The following is a 25,458-nucleotide window of genomic DNA, read 5'->3' as shown; positions in this document are numbered from 1 at the left end:
GTGAATTTATGAGCCTCCCAAGAAACTGAGGCTTTCTTGTTCAGAAAATCCTGCTGCTCTGTTTGAATGCCAAGGACAAATGGACTGTGGTAATATAACGCTTGTTTTGCAGAGATTTTTCTTGAGACACAATTGAGCTGCTCCGTGCAGGTAGGGTAGAGTTGGGGATGGGGGCAAAGGTGCGGGAATATTGTTACAGTTTGCTTAAAGCCAACGATGATTAAAATCTGCCACTGTTTCCCTGTTAGCTGCTTGTTCCTATCGTTCTCGACTCCTGTTTACAAAAGAACTGTGTTTATGTAGGTCACTGTAGTACTTGCACTGTAACTAACTCTTATCTTTTTTTGGGACCGTGGAAATGTATCGGCTTATGGATTTGGAGCTATGTGGCATTCAGCCAGCAGCACTCTTCTGTGCTGTTTTATGTGCCATCTTTGCTTGCTGATTGCCCGAGACATGCCACCTCACATATGCAGGCTGTGAAATAACGTGGTGGCACCCAGGTGGTTTCACACCCTCTGGGTGGTTTGGCACACGTGGTACAAGCTCTCTTCATTGCTTAGAAAGGATTTAGGGACCAAATCTCCAGTAAGTTGGATTAGTCTTGTGTTGCGGTGACCAGGAGGAGGCTGTGGCTGAGGGCTGGGTTTTGGTGTTGGTCACCTGGGCAGATGGATGCAGGCAGGACTCATGGGCTGCATTAGGACTCATTAGGCTCCAGGGTACAGTGCAGGACACTGGCTTTCAACCTGCATGCCTTAGCCCCTTTCTGCAGAAAATCCCTATTTTACAGCAGCCTGCCAAGTGTTTCTCATGCCCCCAGGACCACAGGAGCTAATGGGGTCCAGGGGCAGCAGCTCTGCTGGGCATGGCTTCTGCTGCTGTGGAGCCAGGGCAGGCTCTTCTCCCATCGGTCAGAACCTGTCAACCCTCTCTGGAACAGCAAAGGAGCAGAGATGTAACTGTAGGTTTAGCTTGAGGTCAGGTGAGATGGAGAATTCATGTTACAGGTGATAATGATGTATACAAGAGAGAAAACCCAGCTCAAGCCTAAGCCCAGTTGGCATTTCCAGAGCAGTAAGAAACAAAACTTACTTCTACACGTAATGTGAGCCTATTTGATCTTGAAAGATCAGTCGACATATTCAGCTGTGAGCAAAAGCATCCAACATGTTTTGCACCAGCAAACCTGCCATGCTTGTAGGTGCTAAGGCAGAACAGAAACATTGCCCTTACAGGCTGTGTGCCAGGTTTTGCAAGCACACACAACATGTGCATTGCTGTGTGGTCCTGAAAGGATAAGTGCCTGTCCTCCCATAGCCTTCTTTTATTGGCACAACAATAAAAATGCACTTGTTCTTGAAGATGTCCATGTATACAGCGAAGTAACATGACTGTAAGTTCTATTATCCAATATTGAGACCTTGATCAGTCTACTGAAAACGTCTTTGTGGGAGGACAAGTAGATGGAGCACTGCTAAAGTCAACGCAAGCCATGGCTGTAGAGCCATAATCTGCCCATCCTCTGCCAAACCAGAACATAAATTGACTTCCTTTAAAATAAAAAATCACGGAGCATTGCAGAACCATTCACTGCTTTCGGACTTGATGGAGCTGTTTGAATTCATTAGTGCCATATATAGTTAGGTACTTACTTAAACATAACTCCTCTTGATTATTTAATACTTGAGTGATTCTTTTATTTGCTCTAGAGACATTTTTGAGTTATAGGAGTGCAGAGGAAAAAAATCCAAGCCAAGCAAGCCAATTGTCTGGCAATTGTCACTAAGAGAGAATGGCCACTGGGTTTTTAAAGTTTATTTTTAAAACACTGATGTTGCTTATCTAAGACTTTTATGTCAAACCTCAGCCCACAGCAACTTTTTTTATGAATGAAGGTATGAGCTGTTCAGTAGAGGAATAGGGCAGTAATGGAAATGCTGACAGTCTGAACTACAGCACTGCAGATGGCCTGACTCTGATAGCTGGTCTGCATCTGGGATCTGGGGTAAATATCTCTGCCCCTAAGTGATAGAATGCAATTTATTTTTTTTTTTAGCTGTGCTGGAATGAAAGTTTCTCTGTTAAACTTATCAGCACATATTGAGTTTCAAAGAATATACCTGGAAGCAAACAGTTGTATTTACTGTTATCCTGTAAATATGATTGTTTTTAGACACTGTTGTCATATGAAAGTATAAAATGCCGCAGGAGTTGTCTTTGGAAATGTGGGTCTTTGCTCTTGTGCTGGCTTCTCACATCGACCTCTTTTATTACTGACCTTGGCCACCACTGCTTCTGTAGGCAAAGTTCAATTCACCTGTACATTATTAAGGATAATGACAGGTTATTTAATTGTCATTAAAATCCCCTGGAATTATGGAAAACTTATCTTCCATGCCCGTAGTGATTATAGTCTGAATAATGCCCTTGCCTGTCCTTCGGACTTCTTTGGTTTTCCACAGCATTGGTGGCACTTCTGCAGCAGTAGTTCTTTCTCCAGGTGTTTCAGGTCCTTGGGTGCATTACCTGACCGAGCAGCCTTCCTCCATGCAGCTGTTCCTCTGTCCCCCTCGCCACCCACCCCTAGGCTGGGTTGCGGGTGTTTGCATGAGGACCTGGACCCCTTTTATAGCTTGCAGCAGACCTGGCTACAAAGGGCATGTGAACCTGAGCTTCAGAGGTGTTGCGGAGCCTCCAGGTAAGTTTCTGAGGAGCTCTGCAGTCCCCAAGACGTGGAGTCATACTGTTGTTAATCTGCTTTTGGAAACTGTGTGCCTCCAGGTATGCATTTAAATGTAAGCCTATGCGCGGGTGTTGTTCCTGGTATGTAAACAGCAATGCAGGAGAGCGAATTCAGTAATATGGCAGTAGGCCGTTCCCGTCCCAAGCCTTGCTTTAACAGCTAATTTGTCAGCAATAGTGTGCGTTAGGGCTTTATTATTTCTACAATTTGTCTGTTTAAAAACTTCACACCTAAAATACGCTATTAAAATACTTTATCGAGCGAGCTGAGTCTCAGGGCAGATTGGGGAAAAAATTTTCTGTCTGGGGCTATATCTATATTAATTTTCCTATCTGCTACTTTTTCCCTGGTTGGAAATGTGCCTAGTATGTCCACCTCTTGTACATATTTTAATCATGAATGTAGGCAAGAGTGATTTTAGTCAGTCTGTTCTTGCTTTCTACCACAAACAAAGACAATCGGAGAGATGCAATACAAATAAACTTCATAAAATATTCAACCCCAGCACCTCTTGAAGTTAATGCTTTCTCTGCTTTTGGAAGTACAAGAGAAACAATAGGTCTGGGTGTCTTACATAGTAAGATGATGCAGTTGATCTCCTCTGAGGCTCCCTACCTTAAGCCAGCACTGTAAATTTATTTTGAAAGGTTGCAGAGTTGAGGTGAAGACTGTTGATTTGACATATATATTAATTTGTCTATGTAAATATTTTTTTCTTAGTGCTTTTTTTCCCTCCCTGTAACTCATCAGGATTTTGAACCCATCCCAACAGAGTGGGAAACAACAGGCAACTCATAGCATAGCGAGACACGAACCAAAAAAGGTGCGTGGCTTGGGGTGAGGCTGTAGCCATGTATTGCATGTGAGGAGGAGGATGCACTGCAGGTATGAGTTGTCAGAGAAAGGGATGTGGATTTTGGCTGCGTCAGCTGCTTTGTCCTGCACACCCAGCAGGGCACGTGTCCCCTCCCAGCCCTTCAGATGGGGGTGGGAGGACTTCTCCTGCCCTTTAGCTGTTGTGTGGTGCCTCTCTGTCTGGATATGGAGCTGCAGCCCCCGATCCCCGAGGCCTCGCACAGTGGGAGACTCTGCTTGGCAGGACCCCTATGTGTTAGCATAATTAGGGTCGGGCACAGAAGATACTGTGGAGCTGATGTGTCTGTAACATGACTGAATCTGGGAATGAGAGCAGGTTGCAAAGGAATACAAGGTTAGTCTCACAAGTCTCATAGAAAAAGTACATCATGAAAAACACCAGCAACCCACCACCAAAAAAACATATCCAGAAACTTCAGTTAGTCCAGGCTTGTCAGGCAGGCTGTGTGCCCCAGCCTGGACATCTGCATCTCTAGGGAGAAATGCAAACAAATGGGCTGATAGAGCTGCCCAGCCCCTGCTGCCCCCCTTGCAGTCGGTGGAGGTGTGCAGCTCTATCTGCAGCGTATTGCCTAGAAAGGAAAGAGCAGGGAGCTCAGCAAAGCATTTTTCTTCGCTCAGAACTGATGGCCGAGTTTCTAGAAAATCCTGTTAAACTGCAGGATAAAGGTAGCCAGACCTTTGTTGAACCGATTGCACCCATCTGTGCTGAGGAGGGGAGAGGGTTAGAGGAAGGGTACCAGCGCCGTACGGAAACAGGGTGCAGTTCTTGGTGTGCTTGCACTCTGAGGGGATCCCTGCTGTTTTACTTTCCTGCAAGCACCTTTAAAAGACTGCTCAGGTCTGGGTTAAATAGGTTATATAGCCATGCTGCTGAGGAGAGGAGGAGAAGCCACAGTGCAGGCTGGGTTTGGTCTTATCCCAAAGCCGGGGTGCTCACCCCAGCCAGCGCAGGCAGAGTGCTGGATGAGAACCCAGCTCTGATGCTGGCCACGGGAAGCTGCCAGGGAACGCCAGGGAGGGGCAGCATCAGGCAAACCAGACCTTTGTTTGCCCTCAATTTTTTGGGGAATCCTGGTAGGGAAGAGGCCATGAACATGCTGAAAAGATAACGAGCTACTTTGGTTGCTTGTAGCACCACGGAGAGAAGCATTGCTTTGTTGCAAATTGGCGTAGAAATTTGCAGTGCCTGCAGATGCACAGGGATGAAATGCAAGAATAAGTAAAGGGACTTTTGGCACCCAGGGATGAAAATCTCACCTGTCGCCATACACAGTGATTCAATGCATTTGTCGGCACGGCGATGCCGGTGCGGTTTTCCCTGGATGCTACCCGGGAGCTGCTTTTGGAGTCGGCTCACCTGGTGACTCGCTGGAAGCTGCTTTGCTCGGTGGGTTGCAGTGGCAGGGAGCTCCGGTGAGTTTTCCTGTCTGCTAATGGATTTCTTTCTGTGCTAGAGCTGGCAAGAGGCTTCTGAGGAAAGCTTTGAAATTATGATGCTGTTCAAGAAGTCATTCCCTTTGAGACACTGAGATCGGTTTCTTTGTACTTTTAATGCGGGTTGCTTTCTGTTGGCATCGCTCATGGGATAGTCAGCTGGATGTACAGCCTCTGTATTTTCAGTTTCTCTATCGGCAAAGTTTAATCCTCAGGCTGCTCTCTAATGCTTGCTGGTAGCTAGCTCCATTTTTCACTTAAAGCTGGAAATACAGGTGAGGTTTTGGTTTTCAGTAAGCTCATGCCCACTTGTAGCTATCCCAAGGTGTGTTTACAGTGTACTTTTGTTAACCGTTTTGTGATAGGTGGTATAACGAGCCTGATAAGGCATCTGTTCCCGCTGCAGGATGAAAATAAACCTGAACACTGAGGACAGTATCAGCAACATTCCCGTTCCTGTGAAAATACCATAGGAGTATTCCGATTAGTTGTCTTTAATCTTTAATCAGATATTAAAGATTTTCTGATAGTTGGGGAAGCATATGGCAAGGCGCTGAACTGTAAGGCGTTGATTTTGATCTAGAAATCCCCATGTTGTTGGTAGCTTGGCTGGTGCTGAAAGAATAAGGGCAAAAATTATTCATGCCTGCAGTTTTGCAACCCAGCATCAACAATTTTGATCCAGCGACTTTGGCATACTGCTGCTGGTCTTAAATCTCTGGCTTAATGTTCAAATACACAGTAGCAAATTAAGGGTCCGCATCTCATTTTTGGAAGGGACTTTGGCATGGATGCTTTTGACCATCGTTTGCTTCTCTAAGGGAGTGAGGCTCAGAGGTTATTCCCAGCCTAGTGAAAGTTTTACCTCTTGTCTGGCCTTGGGGGGGGGGAGGCCATTGGTGTCACACTTAATTCGCTGCTAACAAGAGCTTTGCCTCTAGAGCACACGGGTAGCACACTTTTATGGTCTTTGGTCAGTCTTGCCCTTTTTCTGCTGGGGTCCAGCATGGGCAAAGTGGCATGCTGGTCTCCCCTCCTGCTTGCCCTGATGGCACGGTGAGGCTTTGGGTCAATTTGTCACCGAATTGGGTCCGGATGAAGTGGGGCGAGTGTGCAGGGCTGCACTGGGGAGTGCGTGGGACTGCGCAGAGCTGCTAGGTGGAAGCAGTGGATGTGGCCAGCAATGTTCAAACCTGCCAGCGCAAAGCCAGAGGAGATGGCATTGAATATCAACACGGGTTTAATTTAAAATAGCATTTGATTTTGCTTCTATTTGTAAACTTTTGTATTGTCCTCTCCTTTTTTGGTCTCCCTCTGTCCTTTTAACTGGATGTGTTCTAGCCTCTGGCATGTTGTGCCATTTCAATGGAATTTGCAGGAAATTTTTTTTTTTTTTTTTAATTAAAAGTAGAAGGTAGCTGCTAACGGTGCCCCCTCCTCCCTGCACACACACGGCAGCATGGGGTGCATCCTCTGACAGCCTGTTTGAGGCCCAACCCAACTTTGCACTGAAACTCACATGAAACTTTTCATTGTCTTCAGTCAGAGGGAGATCACTCAGCTGGTGGCAACTTCATCCCCACTACTCTGCAGTTTAAAAAGAGCTTTTTAAGGCTGCTGCATTTTATGGGCGGGAATATCATATGGCACCCACTGAGCCTGGCTTGATCTCACTTCAAATCATGTGTTGGCTACAGCACGAGTGAGATGCACGCAGGTTGCACGCGGTGGGATGTCTTGCATCTTTTCCGAGCTGAAGTCAGAACAAGCCTGAAGATCTCATGAGATTAATTACTGGTTCTGTGTACCTGTTTGCACGTACCGTGCCTTGGCCTGTTCCTTGTTTTAGTGGATGAGCTGCAACTGGCTCCCAGGCATTTAAAAAGATACTTGGTTCTGAGATGCCCTGACATCAGTACAAAGAGCTAGCAGAGGTAGTGGTGCAGGATACGGTCTTAACAGTTGGAAATGAGGGTACACAGCTTTGCAGTATTATGCAGCGTTCTTCACTGCACAGAGCATCTTCTTTTTGTCTCATATCTCTTTTTCCTGGCTCTCATCACAGCTGTATTTGGCAGCTAGGCATGGGTTGCTTTGGGATGTAGGAGAGGAGAGAGCTGGTGATCATGTCACCCAAAGCAGACTGTGTGCATTGCAGGAGGGGGTGTATGGGGGTGTCTGTTCCTTGGGCACTGGGCTTTAGGCTTTGAAATTTCAAACTGTCTCATTTTGTAATAAATTGTAATGGTCAAGAACATAATGTGAGGTCTTGAAGTAGATTGGATTTAAGTGGAAAAACACTTGAGTTTCAGGCTGAACCAAAGATCACAAAGTGTCAGAAAGTTCCCTCCGTGTGTCTTGAGGCTTCTGCTGCTTCAGGAGCTGTGGGAGAGGTGCTGTCCAGGGAGGAGCTGCCCCTCCAAATGGGGAGGGTTGGGGCACAGCCCCTTCGTTGTGGGTGTATTTGCAGCTGAGCTTTACAGCTGAACCTCCTTCAGAGTTAAACTAGGCTTATGCTCAGGGTCCTTACTGAGATCCAGATTTAGTTCGCCTGAAGGATGCTACGAGCTGGTGCGTGGCAGAACCAGGAGGCTTTTAGGTCTGGGCTGACACACCTGGCTTCAGATGAGCCTGCAGAGAAGTTACATCCATGGCATGAACTGCCTTTCTTACGTAGCTCGGCGCAGACCGTCCCTCCAGACAACTGCCTGTGCTGCCGTTGCCCTCTATGCTTACTGGGGAATCAGGGAGCTGCCTCTGGGATTCTCTCTCAAGACTGGCCACACATCTTTGTTTTATCGGAGAGATAAAATTCCCCAAGTATCAGCCCTGTGGACATGACTCCCTTGCTTGCCATCCAGATTGCTGCAACCTCCCGCAACCTCTATTAACGTAGATGCCTTATTAGCAAAATGTATTCTGGCCCATTTCCTTTCCTGCAGGTTTTTATCCTTGCTAAGACCCACAGCTTTGCAATGCCAGATTCGTGCTTACCAATATCCATCTCTTTATGCTTTTTATGCTAAACCCTCTTTTGGCCTCATTATCCGTGACTGCAGTTTCCACTAAGACCTCTGTTTGGGGTCATTCGCCGGGCATCCTTCATCTTAACCACACTGAGTGACAGTGACAGTAACCCCCGTGAGTGTTGCTGCCTTAAAACTAGAACTAACTCTCCCATTAGCAATGCTGATGAATGAGCCAAGAACACACCAGAAACTCAAAAGCGACCCTCTGCAAAGCAGAAATAGTGCCCAGAGCTGCCCGGGCAGAGCAGCGGCATTTTGTTTTGCGCTGGAGAGGATGAGGGGCTGGGTTGCAATGAGTTTTTTTGCTTCATTTTGAATTCTCTGCCTGTGTGTGGTGCTGTGAATTATATCATTTTTACATCTTATTGTAAAGTGGCTTTGAGGTATCAGGCGTGAAAGATGCCATCTACAAATACATTTAGCTGAAAAAAAAAATTACAACAAACAATTGAGGCAGATTTTTCAGCCGTCTGCTGCAGCAATGCACCCCTCGTTGCTGGCAGAGCTCTTGAGCAGTTCCCTTGGCTCTCGAGCAGTTCCCTCGGCCTCTTCGGGTTACTGCAAAATGAACTGGTGGCCTTTTCCATCCCTACCTGTTGTGCTCCCCCACTAATAACCCCCCAAGGGCACGGAGCCTGCTCTCGGAGGGTGAAGTTTGCTGCTAACTGCATTATTCTTCCAAAGTCTCATTTGAGCGAGATCGGGCTGCAGCAGAAAGCTTTGCTGATAGCCTATGGCTACTTCGGCAGACTTGCTTCTTTTTAAAAAGGTTGGGGGGGGGTGGGGTGGGCAGAAAAAGCAAGCCAGCAGTTGGGGAATTTAGCAATTCTTTATGCAGGTGTGTCTTTCTAACCTAATCAATTTTCACACCTAATTCTCTTCTGTGCTATCAGTGGTGGTAGAGGTGATGCTCTTAGGCACTGACCTGGAGAGGGTGAGTGAGCCTGGTGGTTAGTGAGGATAATTTGGGGGCGATTGATGTGCTCTGAGTTATTTCTTTCTAAAGCTTATTAACTCTTCGATTGCACATATTGATCTGTATCACTGTACAAATAAACTTCATGCTGCTGCTCTCCAGAGCACCAGAGAGCAGGTATTTCTGTAGACATCTCAACTGCCTGTGCTGGTATTTAAGTCATCCTTCCTCTCTCTCTTCCCTAAGGGACAGCCCAAAAAGCAGGGGGCGAAGGGCGCTTGAGGACAGTGGGGACCACGTGAGGCGATGCTGGGATGGCTCTGACCAGCAAAATGGCACCAGTAGCTCAGAGCAGAGGGGTCTGAAAGGATTTGCATGGCAGATGCTGAAAAATGTCCAGGACATCTCTGAGCCTTGCTTCATGCAATTCCCGTTGCTGGTTAGGAGCCAGAACACACTTCAGTAGTGCTTTCTACCTGAAGATTTTGGTACGAGGTTTTTCTTTTCAGTGAGTTGTGGAAATGCCCAGCTTACAAATTGCAAGGTGAGTGGAAAGTAAAGAAGATGCACAAAAATGCATTAAAAGTATTTAGTCCTTTTTTTTTTTTGGTCAATCTAATGCTTCCCCGCCTTGTTTTGGAATTGTTGCATATCAATTTATTGGAATCCGCTTCTCATAATCAAATTCTACTCCTCAGTTTGGCGACATTAATAAAAGCATTGTGATAAAGTCGAATTAATTTCATTTGTCTGCAAACAACCTATTGTTGAATGAGTTGCTTTAATATATTAATCAGACATATAATATAGCATTGTAACGAGGTTAAAAGTGCACACCGATTTCCATTATAAAGATATTCTCAATCAAGCAGAAGCTAATCTAATGCTGTAAGTCATTCCGTAATTCAATTGTACTAACCGCAGTACATGTAAAAACAAGATGTGTTACAACAAAGTCTCAAAAAACCCCTGAAGATATTTATATCTTCATAGAAAATAATGATTTACATTTTCAATAAGCCTGGATTGTCTTTGGGAAAAATGTAATTCCTTTATCATGAGCAAAAATCTGATGGGAGTCTTTTTACCTTGTCTGCCATGTTTTGGGTAAATTATCTTGGTGCTGACCTTTAATTGGATTAGGCTATGACTGACTGTCAGGGAAAAAAAATAATATGGATCTGGTAGCTTCAAAACTAAGAAAAAACAACAGATGAAGAAAAAAAAAAAGATGGAAAAAAGAACACAGGGCCTTCCTGAGCTCTTTTTTGGCCTTGAATGGATTAATTTTATCAGCAGCTAATCTCTGCTATGCCGAGATATTTTTACCACTTTCCATTAATAACAATTATTACGCTTCTATTTTAGGCTTTGCTTGGGGAGGTCCATGGCATCGCCATGGGGAGAGCCTCGTGCACACCTCTCCAGAGGCTGGGTAACACGCCGTGAGGTTGGGCCGGGCTTAGCTGGTTATAATTATTCTGCTGAAGATATTAAGGAGCTTAAAAACTCTTGAAATGATTTGGTAAGCTTTGGTGCCTCCAGCCTTGTTGTTTTAGTGGCAACTGGTCTTTGGAAAGAGAAAGGTGGATGGAGGGAGCAAAAGGTGGCTGCTGGGGGGGGTTATTCCTATGGGGAATACCTTAAAATAAGTAGGGTTATGGTCCTTTGTAAGGGGCAGGCGAGTGGGGAGGAATAATGGGTACCGAGCCCTTTGGGGTCAGAAGGGTTTTCCATTCAGCAGAGGAAGGGAGGAGGGTATTTTATAGTGAAAAATACTGTTAGTGGCGTAAAAACCTTTGGGATGGTTTCAGTATAAGCGTTTATTGAGGTATAAATCTGAAAAACTGTGTGTACCTGTGAGCATGGTCTGCACCGGTTGCAAGTGGGCTTTGCTTTTTACCTGCTTGTTTTGATATCACCAGTTAAAGCAGAGTTAGCAGTAAGCCTTGTGTGTTCTATTTTATATAAATATTACACTTGCTATTGGATTGCTGATAGAGAGAGAGAACTAATTAAGGAGATGGGATATCATCAGTAGATTTTTCTTCCCCGAGATTTTTATGAGCAGTAATTTGAAAAGAGCCATATTAAAGTCATTGAGGAACAAGTTAATGCTGCGTTTCTAAGAATATTGCCTTTCTACTCAAAGATTATATTCAAGAATAAACAGTGTACAGTAGCTAATTGCTAGCTGACACATTATAATGGCTTTATACTTCCAAAATTGAATCGGTCTGGTTTAAAAAAAAAAAAAAAAGAGGAAAAAGTAATGCAGTAACTTTTTAATTATTTAACGATGTATTTCTCAAAGAATAATTGAATCTCTGCTCAGGGCTGCAGGGGGGAAGTTAGACTGGTAGGTATTGACCACATTTGCAACCCAGCTGACACGGCTGCTGTTAAATAACCTATTAGAGGCCCTGTCTCCAGCTTGCTGGCTTAATGTTCCAGACTGATGGCAGGTATCTGTTTTTCCTCTCTAAATTAAGCTGCTAGGAATTTATTTCTCTCGGATTGTTCCTTTCTGTAGTGCCGTAGGCACAAACACGGTGTGATATTAAAACCCACAGAAATCTGCGAAGGAAACCAATTAACTCGGGGAAGGAAAATAACAAGCGCACGGCGCTTGCCTGGAGCCATCGTACTGCCCAGCTTTGCCCCGTACTATTTCTCATCGCCCCAGCCTTGGCGGTGGGGGGGACCTCTGCGGGCAGCGGGGCTGCCCTGGGCTTCGCTTCCCCTGGCTGCTGGTGAGACGGGGCAGTCCCCGCCACTCCTCTCCTCCAAGAGAGCTGGAGCTTGCAGCCTGCACTGAACTTGGTGCTCTCAAAGGGGTTATTGTTCACTTACTGGCGTTCTGCAACAGGTAGAGGTGCAGAAAGTAATTTTTTTTTTTTTTTAAGCTCTTGGTAGAAACTCGTAATCCTTCAAGCCAATTCCTTGCTTTGCTTCTCAGTCTGTTGGGATGGAGTAGGTTTAATTGCTTGCAATAGGAGGGTCTTCTAGGGGTCTGCAGTAGCAATTGTGCAAGTATTATAGTATGCACCAAAGCACAGTTGTGTAATTGCAATGTATTTTGCATCCTTAGCAGAAATGGGCTTCGCTACCTTGAGTCCAAATTTTCTGACAAGTTAGATGATTCAGTGCTAATGTTGAAATTAGCTGGTTGAATTTGGAGCATCTTCAGCCTCCTTGGGGAATCAGAGTCCCGAAGGCACAGTGGCAGCGTGGGATCAGGAGCAGCCATGACCCCAGCCTCTGCCGTGCCCCCCCGTTAGCCACGCAGCATGCTGAGGGCTCGGGCCTTCACCAGGAGCCGGGCTCCAGGTGCTGTCGCGTTTTGTTCCTGAACCTGGCTTTGGTCAGTCCAGCACACTCCTGCTTTTCTCTGGATTTTGCTCCCACATCTTCCCTTTTGCTCTGTTGGCACCTTTCAGGGAAGGCTGACTTCTCTTTCCAAGAATAAAGCCTTAGTTTGGTTGTCTAAGAAACATCATACTGCGTAGATCTAACTTAAAACCATAATGCGTGCATTAGGATGCTACGGGGCCCTGTTCCAGGAAATGTCTCCACTTGGGAAAACTGCATAAGTGTGTGCTGAAAATTAAGCAAATGCTTTTTCCTTGACTGTCAGTCAGTTGGCTGGGTTGGGTCCGAGCCCTGCCTGGGGCACCAGCCGCCTGCCCTGCAGTTTGCTGCCGAGGTCCGACCGTAAGAGCTGAAATACCAAATTAAGTGTTAAATACAGAATTAACAAAACACTGGAGGGAAACACTGACTTGGAAAGTTGTGCTTTAATTGTATGTCATGGATTATGAAGGCAGAAGGAACAACTGTGATCGTTTAGTCCGACTTCCTCTCTACCTATAAATAACAATAAACAGCCTTTTGCTTAAACACAAAGCAGCTTTCTCCAGTAGATTAAACGCAGTGTGCTGGGGATGCCAGAAAGAAGAAACATCTTGTTTGCATTATTTTGTGTAGGTTTGAAAGGGCTCGACTCAAGCTGAGGTCACGGTTCCTTTGAGGGAAAGGGCATCCTGCACGGTGGAGAAGCTGGGTCAGCGCAGGGGTCGGGGATGTGGTGGGACACTGTGGAGGTGCCTCGGATGCTGCGGCACATGTATGGGACACTGGGCATCAGGTCCTCCTGGGGACAGGGTGGCAAGCCCTAACGGGAGCAGTGATGGAAATGCAGTGGTGGTCTCTGACTGAATTAAGCTATTTGAACCCTGACGCAGCAGGGGGAAGTGCAGATGGGGATCATCCAGCTTAAGAAATTAGCTGCAAGGACTGAAACTCTTGCACTCCCCACTGCTCTTCTGAGCTGCTGCACCCATGCCCTTATGCAGGCTCTGGGGTAGAGTGTCTGTGTAACTATGTGATGCATCAGACCTGCCAGCTCTTGTGTAACCTCTGTCGCACCAATGCATGTGGCTGCGTGGGGACACATCCTGCTCCTTGCCCTGAGGAACCAGCACCAGTTAGCTCTTGGGTCACACTGGGGTATGGAGAGCGCCTTGGGCAGCAGCTGGGGTCTGTGGGGGCAACTGTGGTGTTGGGTCCTCTTCCATCAACTCTTGAGCCCTCTCTAATTTTTCTCTCGGTCGGTGGTCAGAGCTGTCTTTGCAGACAAGAAATGAGGCCAGGGAGGGGGCACCCATCGGTCTTCTGTGGGCCCCGTGTTCCTGCTGTGATGCTGAGCTTCTGCAAAGTGTCTTGTGATGCTCTACATGAAGGATGTGATATAAAAATGAAGTTATATTTCCTTCTAAAAATGCCTCTTTCATGCCTCCTTGGTCTGCAGGAGTTTGAAGACCTGGTCTTCAAACCAGGTGGTGATGGTCTTCAGCGTCATCTGTTCTGGTAGCTGCAGGGGTCCCTGAGCATTTGTGGCGCGTTTGCAGCATGTGTTGGGTGTCACCGCGGGCACTGGTGTGACAGGCACTCTGTTATTCTAAGCATCAGTGTTTGTGTGCATTTTACACATCATAGCGTTGCATTATTTAAAGGTAATGCATTATTAAACGCTCTTCTTGGCACGGAGAGTAGGTCACTTCCTGCGATTCCCGCTGCTCCGCGTGAGTGAGTTAGGATGTTGTCCCTTATGTAATCCTTGCAAGGTGCTGTCTGAATAATGGAAATCGTAATGCTATAGAGCTGATTAATAACATTTAGTACTCCATTAATGAAGAGTTTTAGTGAAATGTGCATAGAAGACATCTGTGTTATCATACTCAGCTTGTTCCTTCTGCTCGAGTGCCTGGAACCAGAAGAACAATCATTACTTAGTTAATAATGATGTGCTTCCTAAAATAAAGGCTTGTAAATTCATTTTTATGCCCATAATCATATTTTCTGCTGTGAGAAGAGTGAGGGAGCAGGGAATTGTCTCTTTCCCATCTTCCTGACAAAATGTATATAATGATTACAAGCATATAATAAGAGTGTTTGTCCTAGCTAAATGTTTCTTCGCTTCTGTTAATCAGCATGCGTTTGAGAGAGTGGCGTGCAGTTTGTGGAAGGCGATGCAATCACTGGGGTAGTGTGGCAGATTTAAATCAGCAATAAAAGCCCTGGGGAAATTAACAAGACAAAACATTAACCACAGACTAAACATTAACATACATTAGCATTTTTATTACACCTGTAGAAATGGTAAATGTGCTTGGTTACTACTATTAAAAAGTTTATGTTCTATCCCACATCATCGCAATGTGTATTTTTGGTTTAAGCCCTTTAGAATTTAATTAAGCAGATTTCTATAGCAGTGCTTGAGTAATAGGCTTCAGGTTCGCTTTTATGGTGACTTTGAAGATAAAGAATGCATTTGTGTCCCATTTATAATGCTAATAATACGTGTGATGTTTAGCAGAGTAGGTTGTGAAAAAAGAATTCGGGAAGAAGCACCAATGCAGGCAGCTGCGTTACTGAGCCTAACTGGTCAAACTGGGCTCCATCGTTGAACAGGGTTCAGGGTTCAGTGGGCACCAGTCGGTTCCTCTGAAGGCAGCACGTTCTGTTGAGGTCTGTGGTCGTCTCTTCTGTGCGTACCGTAGCAAATCACCCTTTCAGAGGCTGTGTTTGAATCAATTATAATAGTTAATCGCTTTTCAGTTTAATGTGCAGCTTCTCCCAAAGGAAACTCGGGAATAGGTATAAAATGACATACGTGAACTCCAGAGAGCAGAGAAGATTGCGGGAGGAGATCTTCAAAAATGAGGCCATCCCCTTGAGGAAAAAAAAAATACTGTGTCTTCCTGGAGAATGAATCTATAAGCAGAAGAGTTCACAGAGAACACAAATGGAAACTCCATGTAAAGTTTAAGCAAAGGTCAAATATAGCAAGCTCTCCTTTGGAGCAGAGTGGAGTTCATGGGCTGAATGAGAAGCAGCGGCAGCAGGTATTCAACAGTGTTTAATGCACTCTTTTCTCTTCCAAGGGGAAGTTGATTCGCTTTTTTTTTTTTAAAATCTTCTAGAAAATTACCTTTAAAATGCTCTTACTCTTAAAAGTGATGCTCAGATTGGCACTGAGGATCACACGTGTGCTGCTTTCCAATCTTTTCCCACCAGGATTTGCTTGCTGATGTGCAAGGCGAGAGGTTTTTGCCCCGTGTGGCTTCCCTGCCTTGTGCCTGGGCAGTGGAGCGAGTTCAGTTGGTGGCCCCAGCACTGCAAGCGATGCCATCCTGCCGTGGCCGGGCTGGGGGTGCCCACGGGGACTTTGCTCTCCACCGGCTGCACCGAAGCTGTGATACTTTGCACAGAACCTGGTACTGTGGTCACTACCCTTTTGTTGACATAATTTAACCTTATCCCAGTGGTCCCAGTTTCCGTTGTCTTGCAGGCACCCACATGGACCAGTCTCATGCTCTACACCCTTGCAGTCGACCCGGCTGGAAGTAGCCGTGGTGACGTATCTGGTCCCTGGCTGCTCATGGTGCATCATTTCCATGCAGCCGCAAACAGGTTCCCAGCAGTCCTCCGGCACCTCTTACCCTAAATTAATGGGGAAGCGTTAAAGCAGGCTGATAGTGCTGCTCCATTAGCTTTGTCCCTGTGCTCCTCTCAAATCAATGTTCCCTCTAAAGCAGAGCCATTACGTGGCGTGCGGCTCCTGGGGGCATCGGGAGCCAGCTGCTTTCCCATCCGGCGTGGGGACCACCTGCAGCCAGTGGGTCCTGAGGAGCTGTGGGGTCCCCAGGGAGCTCTGCCTGACCGGCGGGCACGGGCTTGCCCTGCGGCTGGAATAAAGAAATGGGGCGGTGGGTAGCGGTTGGCAGGAGGCAAAGTGTTCCCCTTGTGGCCCTGGGTCACGATCGCATGGTGGAGGCTAATGAAATCAGGTAATTAGTGAGTTTGTGAATGAGCTGGGGCAGGGAAGTTTAGCTTCGGCTGTTAAAGCACCAGTGGCTTTGGGGGACTGTAGAAGTTCAGGGCTTTGGGAAGGTTTTGTTTGCCTTGTGTCCCCTCGTGGCAGTTTTTCGGTGGACTGGCAGATTCTCTTAAAAACAAACAAAACCCCAAACCCCATTGCCTAAAAACCACACTGCCATTTGATTTACTTATTCATTTTTTGTGGCATGATGTTTCAAGCTGCCTGTTCTGGGACTGTGTGTGAGACATGAAATAAGAGACTGCACGGCTCTTGCACTGAATATACTTTAGATAAGGACTCGTGTATATTTCTGATCCTGCTGATAGCATGCAGAGCCTGAGGAGAAGAGCTAGAGGTTCCATTCTGTTGATTTGGTTTGAATTTCACATTTATAGTCATGTGGCGGGAGGCAGCCACGTATTACCACTGTCGCTCAATGCTAGCTGAGCACGCGCGATTAGATATGCCGCCTTCCTTTTGGTTTCACTCTTGCAGGCATCCCACCTTGCCAGGGATCTGGCTGCCCTTGCTCTGCTGCTCCTGCCAAAGCCAGGGATGCCTGGAGAGCTGAAGCATCTCACTTTTTTCCCCCCAAGGTCTGAGGCTTGTGTTGTCCCTTCTCTGACTGCCCTACAGTGGCATTTTTCTGGACTTTTTAAAATTTGCAGCTCACTTTAAAGTAGCGGTGATTGGGAAGAGACTGGAAAACTGGGTTCATGTGTTCCTGAGCTTGCAGTGGGGACTCAAAAAGGGGCAAAGATTGAAACAGGATTTCTGAGCTGTTGTCCTAGGACTGCTTGTGGCCTCGCAGACTTTGGCAGATGGTTTGTGAAATCCTTCCCTTCCCCCAAAAGCGCATGCGATGCCGCCCCTGCAAATGAGCAGGCAATCTGTTACTTCTGCATTCTCTCACTTTATTTAAAGTTCAAATCTCAGCTGGCTTTTTGTTTGACTAAAATGTGACAATCATTTCACTGTGACTTTGCAAGATGGGCTGCAGGGTTGGTTTTTTTTTTTCCTGAAAAGGTTAATTGGTCCTTGAATAAATAAGTAAGTAAAAACTTGGATGCACTGCTCAAACTTTCCAGCTTCTGTCCATGAAGATTTCATCTGCTGTCCCATGTCGGGGCTAGCGTGATCCTGTTTGTGGTTCCATCCCTTGCAGGAGCCCGTGGTACCCAGACACCAAGCAGGGCTGCAAGGATGTGGCTGGGATGCAGCTCCCATGCAGGAGCTGGGAGCAGAGGGGGCTGCAATACCTTCGGTGCCGGGTGGGAGATGAGGCAGCCCTGGTCCGCCCGGCCGCTTTGCTGTTTGAAGTGCCATTCTTCGTGCTGTCGCTTGGGCCCTCCCCTCATATTCAGCATGTCTCAGCATCCTTGGGGAAAAAAGCCTTGATCCTGGACTTGCTCTTCTCTCAGGGTTCAATAGGCTTCGCCAGCTGAAAGGCAGGCTTTGGAAAGGAAAGGGGGGGGCTTTTCACAGAGCTGGGGAGAATCAAAGAGAGTCATCGCAAGCGGCAGCTTAAAATATCCAACCTTTTCCTGCTCCTCTCCTCCGCTTTACGTGCCCGTGCAGAGCGTGGGTGCAGCGATGCTGCATTTGTGGGATTGCTTGTTATGTGCCCTCCGTCCTGTTGCGTTTGCATACCTTGTGTTTCCCTGGGGCAGTTTCATGGCAGGTCTCATCTCTGACCTCCCCGTGGGCTCAGAGGGCACCTTTGGGGGGTGAGGTCTGCAAACCCCTGTGCATCCTTGTGCTCTCCTGCCAGTCTGCCTATTGCAGGGACAGTGGCACCAGCCAGCACAGAGAGAGCACGGGATGTGCAGACCCATTTTGCAGCGGTGAGGTCTCGGGTGTCCCAAATGCCCTTGTCCGGGTCTCCTGCTGCCCTGTGGTTTCCTTCTAGGCCTGGCTGCCTGCATTGGGGGATTACCTGAGAATTTTATGGGAGAGCAATGGGTGCTGAAGGAAAACTGAAAAGGCAAAGAAAACAGCCTAAAACATGGTGTTTGTTTTTCTTACTCCCTTCCTCCCTCTGTTTTTTTAAGCCTGCCACATTATTTAGGGAGGGCAGTAGGGCTGATACATTCTTCTGCAAGACTTAGGTTTGGCAAGGGAGAGAGGAAACACAGCCAAGGGAGGGCAACGGAGAAAAAACATTGGTAAGATGCTGCAGAAACTGCTCCCCAGGCAGCTGCAGGAGGAGCCGCTTTGGCAGAGGCAACCACAGGTACGGAAGGGATGGGTGGCAGCATCTCTTCCCACCGCGCTGTGAACCAGAAATGGCAGTGCCTGGCTCCCAGGAGGTTTCTCTTTTACTCTTCATTGTATGGCAGTCTGAGCAAACAAACTGTGCTGCTCTTGATAATGAAAGAGGTGACATTACTAATTTATTTGCCCACCCAAATGCAGGATGTAATAGAACAGAATAAATCTCTTCTCTTTACTCATCAGATGCTTGTAGCTTTGGGCAGCGGGTGTGTGCTTTTAGCCTCTGGTGTGTGGCTAACTCGGAGTTTAGCTGGCTGTCTTGGTTCGTGTGCCATGAGGATAAATGAGGTGCTGCGAGGAACCATTTTATGGGTACATGGCTGGTCCCGAGCCTGGATGCAGGTGGTGGGATAAGGCTCAAGGAAAGAGAGGTTGGTGTTAGCTGCAGTGCCTTTGTGGTCCTGGCAATCAGCTGAGCCCCCTTCACAACCCAGCACGGACAAGTACTGCAGAATAGCATGGGATGGTTCAAAAGGCGTTTCCCAGCGGCACCGGTGCCTCAGGGGAACAGTTGTCCCTCAGTGGTCTCCCAGAGAAGGAGATGGCTGCAAATCCATCCACAGCATGGACTGCAGCAGTGGCCGCAGCACTGCTGGCTGAGTCTCAGGGCACTGGCTGTGGGGGAGAGCTTTAATGAGTCATTTTGGATTCCTTCCCTCACTGCTGCAGCCGGTTACCGAATCATCTGTGTGCTAATGAGCTAATTTGTGTCATTAACAGAGCCCTGTTAATCAAGACCTCCCATGGTATGACTGGGCTGTAGCCATAATGCTTGCTTTATTTTAGGCCTTGATTTTTTTAATTAGTAATGAAGTGTATGATGCTCATCCCCGGGCACCTGCAGCGCAGGCCATGCGGATGCTGAGCTGCCTCGAGGTGCAGAGCTGGCATCTCAGGATTTACCTTTGGAGGGGAGGTGTTACCTAAAAGCCTGGCTAGAGCAGTGGAGCATAGCATCCTGAGATGCTGTGGCTTTCAGCAAGGAAGGAGTGGGGAACATCTCGAGCCCCCTCCTACCAACATGAGTTTAACCCAGCACAGGGAGCTCTGCCGGTCATGCCTGCAGCTCAGGGCTTTTGGCAATCATGGGCACTTTGCCCAAAAATCTTGCCTGAAGTTTCCTGCCTTCCATCCCACAGGGCATATTCGTACAAGAGTGGGGTTGCATCCTTAGGGCAGCAGTTTGCTTTCAGGCACTTGCATGAGCTATGGGAGAGATGGGGTTGATGGGATGACTCACCAGCTCATGTGCAGGGGCCAGTGTGCTTCTCGGCTATTTTCCTGCAGTATTTCTGGTCCCAACGCTTCCTCGTGCTGCTGTGTTTGTGTTTTCCAGATCAGCCGGTTATGCGGCCACGCTCAGCAGAGGCAGTATCGATCAGCTAATTACCCTGAAGACCTTTTCGTTGACAAGAAAGTCCTGAAGATGACTCACATCGAGCAAGAAGAAACTTTGTTGAGCAGGAGGAGGTGAGAATGCTCGGGCTGAGTGTGGTGCCAGTGGGATGGGCTGCAGGAGCGGTCGCCATACGGGATGGCCCCGTGGAAGTGGATGGAAGAGCTCCTTATTTCCCTTACCCATAAACCTGCAGCTGGTTTTGACTCTGAACATCAGAGCTGCTCTATGGCTGGCTCTGAAGTGCAGCGAGGTGTCTACATGTGTTTTCTCACCTAGTGCATCTATTTGTTTTTTTTTTAACCTGTAAAACTGCCTCCTGCTTTTTCATGTTTGTTTTGCTTTTTTGCAATGCACCAGGCACCCAGGTTCCAAATGCCTTGTCTGGGTTTCTTGGGCACTGCTATAGTGCCAGAAATACTCACAGGTGTAGTTATAGGTGGAAATGGTTGCTCTAGCCTGAAGCGTTGCATGTAACACTGTGTGTAGGTAAGGGGGACTCATTTCACTTTTTTTTGTGCAGTCTTTTACGGTAGTTCAGGAACGTTAACAGCCTTTTACTGAATATTTTCAAAGTGAAGCAGGTGCCTCCGCTGCTGGCATTTGCAGCCTGTGCTTCCTTCCCTCTGTAAATAGAGGCTGTAATTCAGTGGGCTCGTGCTGGTGTGTCAGGGAGAAGCATCTCCCCTCTGGATCTGACAGCGCACCCAGAGATGTGTGGTGCCTTTACTGCTGTCTTGAATACAAGAAAAATACCTGCAGAAGAGAAACAGGCAAGCTTGGCAATTTTTGGAACTGGGGATAGACTAAGTTGGATGGATTTCTCTTTAAAGAGTAACAGGGCCACATTCTTGATACAGTTCCCATGAGATATAGCACCAGGGCTTGCATTCCTCCGTTGTCTCAACACGTCGGAGGGTTACACAGCCCAGGCTCTGCCAGAGATGTCCTTTGAGGACTGTGAAGTCTAATGAAATCTGCTGCGATGCATTACGTGAGCTCATACCTGCAGATACGGAGGAGTTTCTCCCTTCCCCTCCCTGCCTGGCAGGGAGCTCTGCTCCCCAGGAAAGTTTTCTTCCATCCGTTCTCCCTAGTGCTGCCGGGGTCTGCAGGATAAAGGAGCAGGGCAGTGCCTAGGATGTAAGGAGCTGGGTGCGATGGGCAGCATAAGGCTTGTCCTGCTCGGGGTTTGGTGTAACTGAAGACCCAGGTTTTGCCTCATTTTGCCTTTCAAAATGGTCTTGGTTGGACCTCCTGCCCCACCGTAAGCCCAGTGCCGGAGATGGCCGTAGGAGGTGGTCCCTGCAGGAGGTGAATGTCTGAAGCACCCCTCTAATTTGTGTAGGGGGGTTGTGGGCTGAACTCCCACCCTTTGGAGGGGCTTTGACTCCTCAGGCAAAGCCTTGTTTATTGGCATGGACAGTGATGGATGGGTTGGTGCTTGCGATACCCCTGCAGGCTGCGTTGCCGTGACCCGAGGGAGGACTTGGCTGACCCTTTGCCTCCATCAGCTGCCGGCTCTGCCTGCATGGGCTGCGTCAGTCCGATCAGGGCAGAAACAGGCTCCTCGTTAGTAAAAAGGCAGAGCAGAGCAGCGCGGGCTGCCTTCGCTGGCACTGGGGCGTCTTCTCCTTGTTTCGCCTGCCCCCAGCTGGCAGTCGGGGGCTTCGTCTGGAGAAGGAACCCCGCAAAATCCCCAAGCAAAGAGAAGCAAAGAGGGATGGAGGGAGCTGGGGACCCCCTCTGCACCCCAGCCTGCCTAAGCTTGCTGTCTGACAGCCTGTCCCTGCTGGGAAGCTCCCCATGGCTGGTGGGGAGTGGAGGTGCCACCGAGGTCCCACCGCTGCAGTCACCAAGGGGATGTCCCCAGAATTGCTCCCAGCTCGAGGTGCCGATCCCTCGTCATCCCTCCCGGGGAGGAAGGAGGCCAAGAAATAACCCCTTGCCAAAGGGGGAAATGCACTGAACTGAAGCCAGGGGACCATGAGTCCAAGTCTTACTTCCTCCTTCATATTATTGTGCTCTTTGTGCCATTTAGCTAATTAAATCTGCCGGTGTTTCTTGGTGACAGCTGCTGAGTGCCGCTGGGGGGGACGGGCGCATCCCACTGCCGCAGGCCCTGTCCCCTTTCTGGTGGCTGTCAGCGTCCCTGGGGTCAGCTTGTGTCCTGGCACCTCTGGACCGCTGCCAAAGGGGGCCTGCTGGGGACAAAGGTCCTTGGTGCTGGGAAGGGAGGGTGCAGGGTGGGTGTGCAGCCTGGCTCGCATTCCCTCTGCCCAGCGCAAGTGCTGCTCCTGAGGCTCCTCCTGCCTTCCCAGGGCAGAGCCATTTTGCTGAGTGTAACCTGCTCCTTTGAATGCAGACTGTGACCCCACGGCCAGCCCAGCGTATGCCTTGAAATCGTGTATTTTCAACAGTGCAGCATGAAGCCCAGCGTTACCCATCTGTACAGGTCTGTGTTGAGAGTGTCTGCTCTGGTGTGCCACCAAAAATACCACCTGCCCTTGCAGGGATGTTGGATGGCCGATGTCAGGCAGGCAAAGTGACAAGGCTCTCCTTTCTTGAAGGGCCTCCATTGCCTTCTGCAAGGCAGAGGGGACTGCCGGCAGCCTGAGCACTTGCTGCTCAGATGCACCCCACGTATGCATGGCCTGAGCCAGCAGCACCTTTCCTGAGGTGCTGTGAGAGCACAGAGAGCGTGTCTGGCTTTGGTGTGCTGCATGGTTGGGCTGAGGTTCTGCTGCCCCAGCATCCCTCCTGTCACCGGTGGTATTGCCCTAAGAAACACAGATTCAGCCCTTGACTGAATAACATCAGGGGACAATGCAAAATGCTGCTTGAGGTCAGAAATAAGACCAGTACTTCATGGTTTGTTTGCACCCAGCTGCTTTCTTGTTGTATTTGTGTGACTACCTTCACTAGTTAAAATGCACCAACGCCATCTTCTTTTCCTCTTTTAATTGAGCACCATTTTTCCCCCTCCCCTTTCTTCCAGGGAACTCATTACGAAGCTGAAGTCCCACAGCAGTTTTTACAGCAGCTTGCCAGAGTACATCTGTAAACACAGCTCTGCTGTTCAGAACGACACTCTTTGCTGGAACGGACAAGAAGTCATGGAAAGGTGAATCACATCTCCCTTCCTCTCCCCAGCACTGCTTATCTTTTGCTAACCAGGCGCAGGAGTGGTCTGTGGCCGGGACACTGCTTGGTCCCTTAAGGAACCTTTTACAGATCCGGTGTCCATCTGTGCTGCAGCTCAGATGGATGTGCAAAGTCTGCACGGAGAGGAGAAGTGGTTGTGTGCTGCCCTCCACTGAGTTTTCTGTACTCTGCTGTGAAAACCCTGCAGCCATGACTGGTTTCAGTCGGGGTGGGTTGGTAGTTGTGAGCCAAGAGGGGGGAGCAGCACCAGCTCAGCGCAGCCATGCTCCCATGGGAGCGTGCACCATGGTGCCAGGGGTAGTTCCTCCGGAGTAGCAATGGGGGCAGTTGCCACCACGCACTGCGTTGGGGTGGGGATGTCTCCAACCTGGCTCCGTGCAGTGGTAGCAGGACAGCATGGCTGGCACCCCCTGCCCCATCGAAGGAGTGACAAGGAAGAACACCATGTTGGGTTTCTCCTTGGCTGTGGCTCTGCGCTGGAGGAGGTCAGGACCACTGAGCTCTGGTGGTGCCACTGCTGCCATCTGACCATCTTCCTGCGACTGAGCCCTTGGCTGTCCTCTCTGGATGGAGCCATTCACACCAGGTCCAGCTCGTGCCCTGGCTGCTTTTCGCTGCCCCACTCACCGGTTCTGAGGATGTCCTGGCGGTAACTGTGAGGTTAATGAAGACGGGCAAATACAGGATTAATAGTGTAAAGGGGAAGGAAGTGTTAATAGAAATGGAGATATTTTCTTGCAAAAAATGCCCCTCAGGAATGTTAAAGAATGTGGAAATAGAACTTGGAAATGTTTTTTATAATTATACATAAATCTCCTCTAATCACCCTACTTTGCAAAGGGAAGAAATAGAAATAAAATCAGGAAGTGGTGAAATGTTGAGATATTAATTATGACTTCTTGATCAGTAACCTCAGGTGGTAATTAGCCTGTACTTTTACAATACTGACCTGAAACACTGAACGGACCAAAATAGCATCAAACTATATTTTGAAAAAAATTGCTCAAGCATCTAAGATCACACGCATAATAAAATGTACTTACTTTGCCTAAGGAAAAATGTGTCCTCTATCTGTACCTATTTCTGGAAAATCTTGAGTTTCCATGCCTAAGTGAGAAGTACAATTGGAAAAAAAAGATTATTTCAATACTGTCTCACTGATTGTTAATTAAAACTTCTTAAAACAGTGCTATGAACACTGCAGCTTTGCAGGGGAGGACCTAGGGTGAGGTCTTTGCTTATGACAGTTCACCAGGGCCACGGCCAGTGGCCCTGGTCCAGGTTCTGCTGACGCCACGGCTGGGTGAAGTGGCAGCAATGAAAAGGTGTTGAGTCCAGATCCTCCTGCAAATGTAAGTTCAGAGTTATTTGCAGATTAAACATGACTTTAGATGATAGCCTTCTCCAGCTTTCTGCTGAGAATACCAGTGGACTGTCATAGGCAGACATGTCACCCTAGGTTCCCTGCTGCAATGCTGTGGTGTTGGTGGCACAATGAGGCAGATCACGTAGGTGCCATGGCATGCGGAGGGGGCAAGGCAGGCAGGGAGAGGATAAAGTGTGCCTGCGTGAAGGGGGCACTAAGATTTCAGCCCCTGGCTGCTTGGCTGTTAAGTTGAGGATTAAATCCTCTGCTGTGCTTGAAGGGAGCGTGCCTTTCTACTCCTTTCCTCCTTGCTCCCTCTGATCTACTGCACAGATGTCACCACCTCTGCCAGCTCCTATGAAATATTAGTAACAGCTCCCTTGCAGGCAGATACTGGTGTTTTTTGCTGCGAGCAGAGAGGAGTGCTGAGAGTTAAATCCCCCATCCCGTCGCAGGGACATCAGTGGTGTACTGGAGGGGGAAACTCTTGCTGGCTGGGCAAGGAAAGCAGTGTGGGTGGTGGCTCACACAGAGGAGGAGATTTGAATACCCCTGTGAAGGCAGGGTGTTCAGGAGGGAGGGCAAATGGATGCACAAAATGGAAATAGCTGCTGCCCCTTAAATGCATTGACTGCCTTCCCACCTTGTATTTTTAGCATCTGCAACCATAACGCTTCCCAGGGTGACCCTCTCCTCTCCGTAGGCTGAGAAAGTGTTTCATACCTGGTGGTGTTTCTGCCGATGAAACTACAGGGGGAGCTCAGCTAAATAAAGCTGAACTAAGATAGTGGTCCAGGGTGCTCCTCTCCCAGGACCCATTTGCAGAATGTTTCAAATAGAAGCAAACACGTAGTTAAAATGGTCGCTAA

General features: G+C 48.1%; 1 protein-coding gene across 1 annotated transcript in view; it reads left to right on the top strand.

Annotated features, from left to right (window-relative positions):
• The window catches only part of GPC3 (glypican 3), a 147,348-nt gene that overhangs the window by 66,444 nt on the left and 55,446 nt on the right, over positions 1-25,458 (top strand). Inside the window, exons 4-5 of the mRNA XM_009331761.1 lie at positions 19,999-20,132; positions 23,057-23,182. Coding sequence (XP_009330036.1) covers positions 19,999-20,132; positions 23,057-23,182 — 260 coding nt within the window. The remainder of the gene's footprint in view (positions 1-19,998; positions 20,133-23,056; positions 23,183-25,458) is intronic.

This window comes from Pygoscelis adeliae, unplaced genomic scaffold (assembly GCF_000699105.1).
Source record: "Pygoscelis adeliae isolate BGI_AS28 unplaced genomic scaffold, ASM69910v1 Scaffold79, whole genome shotgun sequence".
Classification (NCBI taxonomy): Eukaryota; Metazoa; Chordata; class Aves; order Sphenisciformes; family Spheniscidae; genus Pygoscelis; species Pygoscelis adeliae.
Note: the sequence above shows the minus strand (reverse complement) of the source record. Positions and strands in the feature narration are given on the sequence as shown.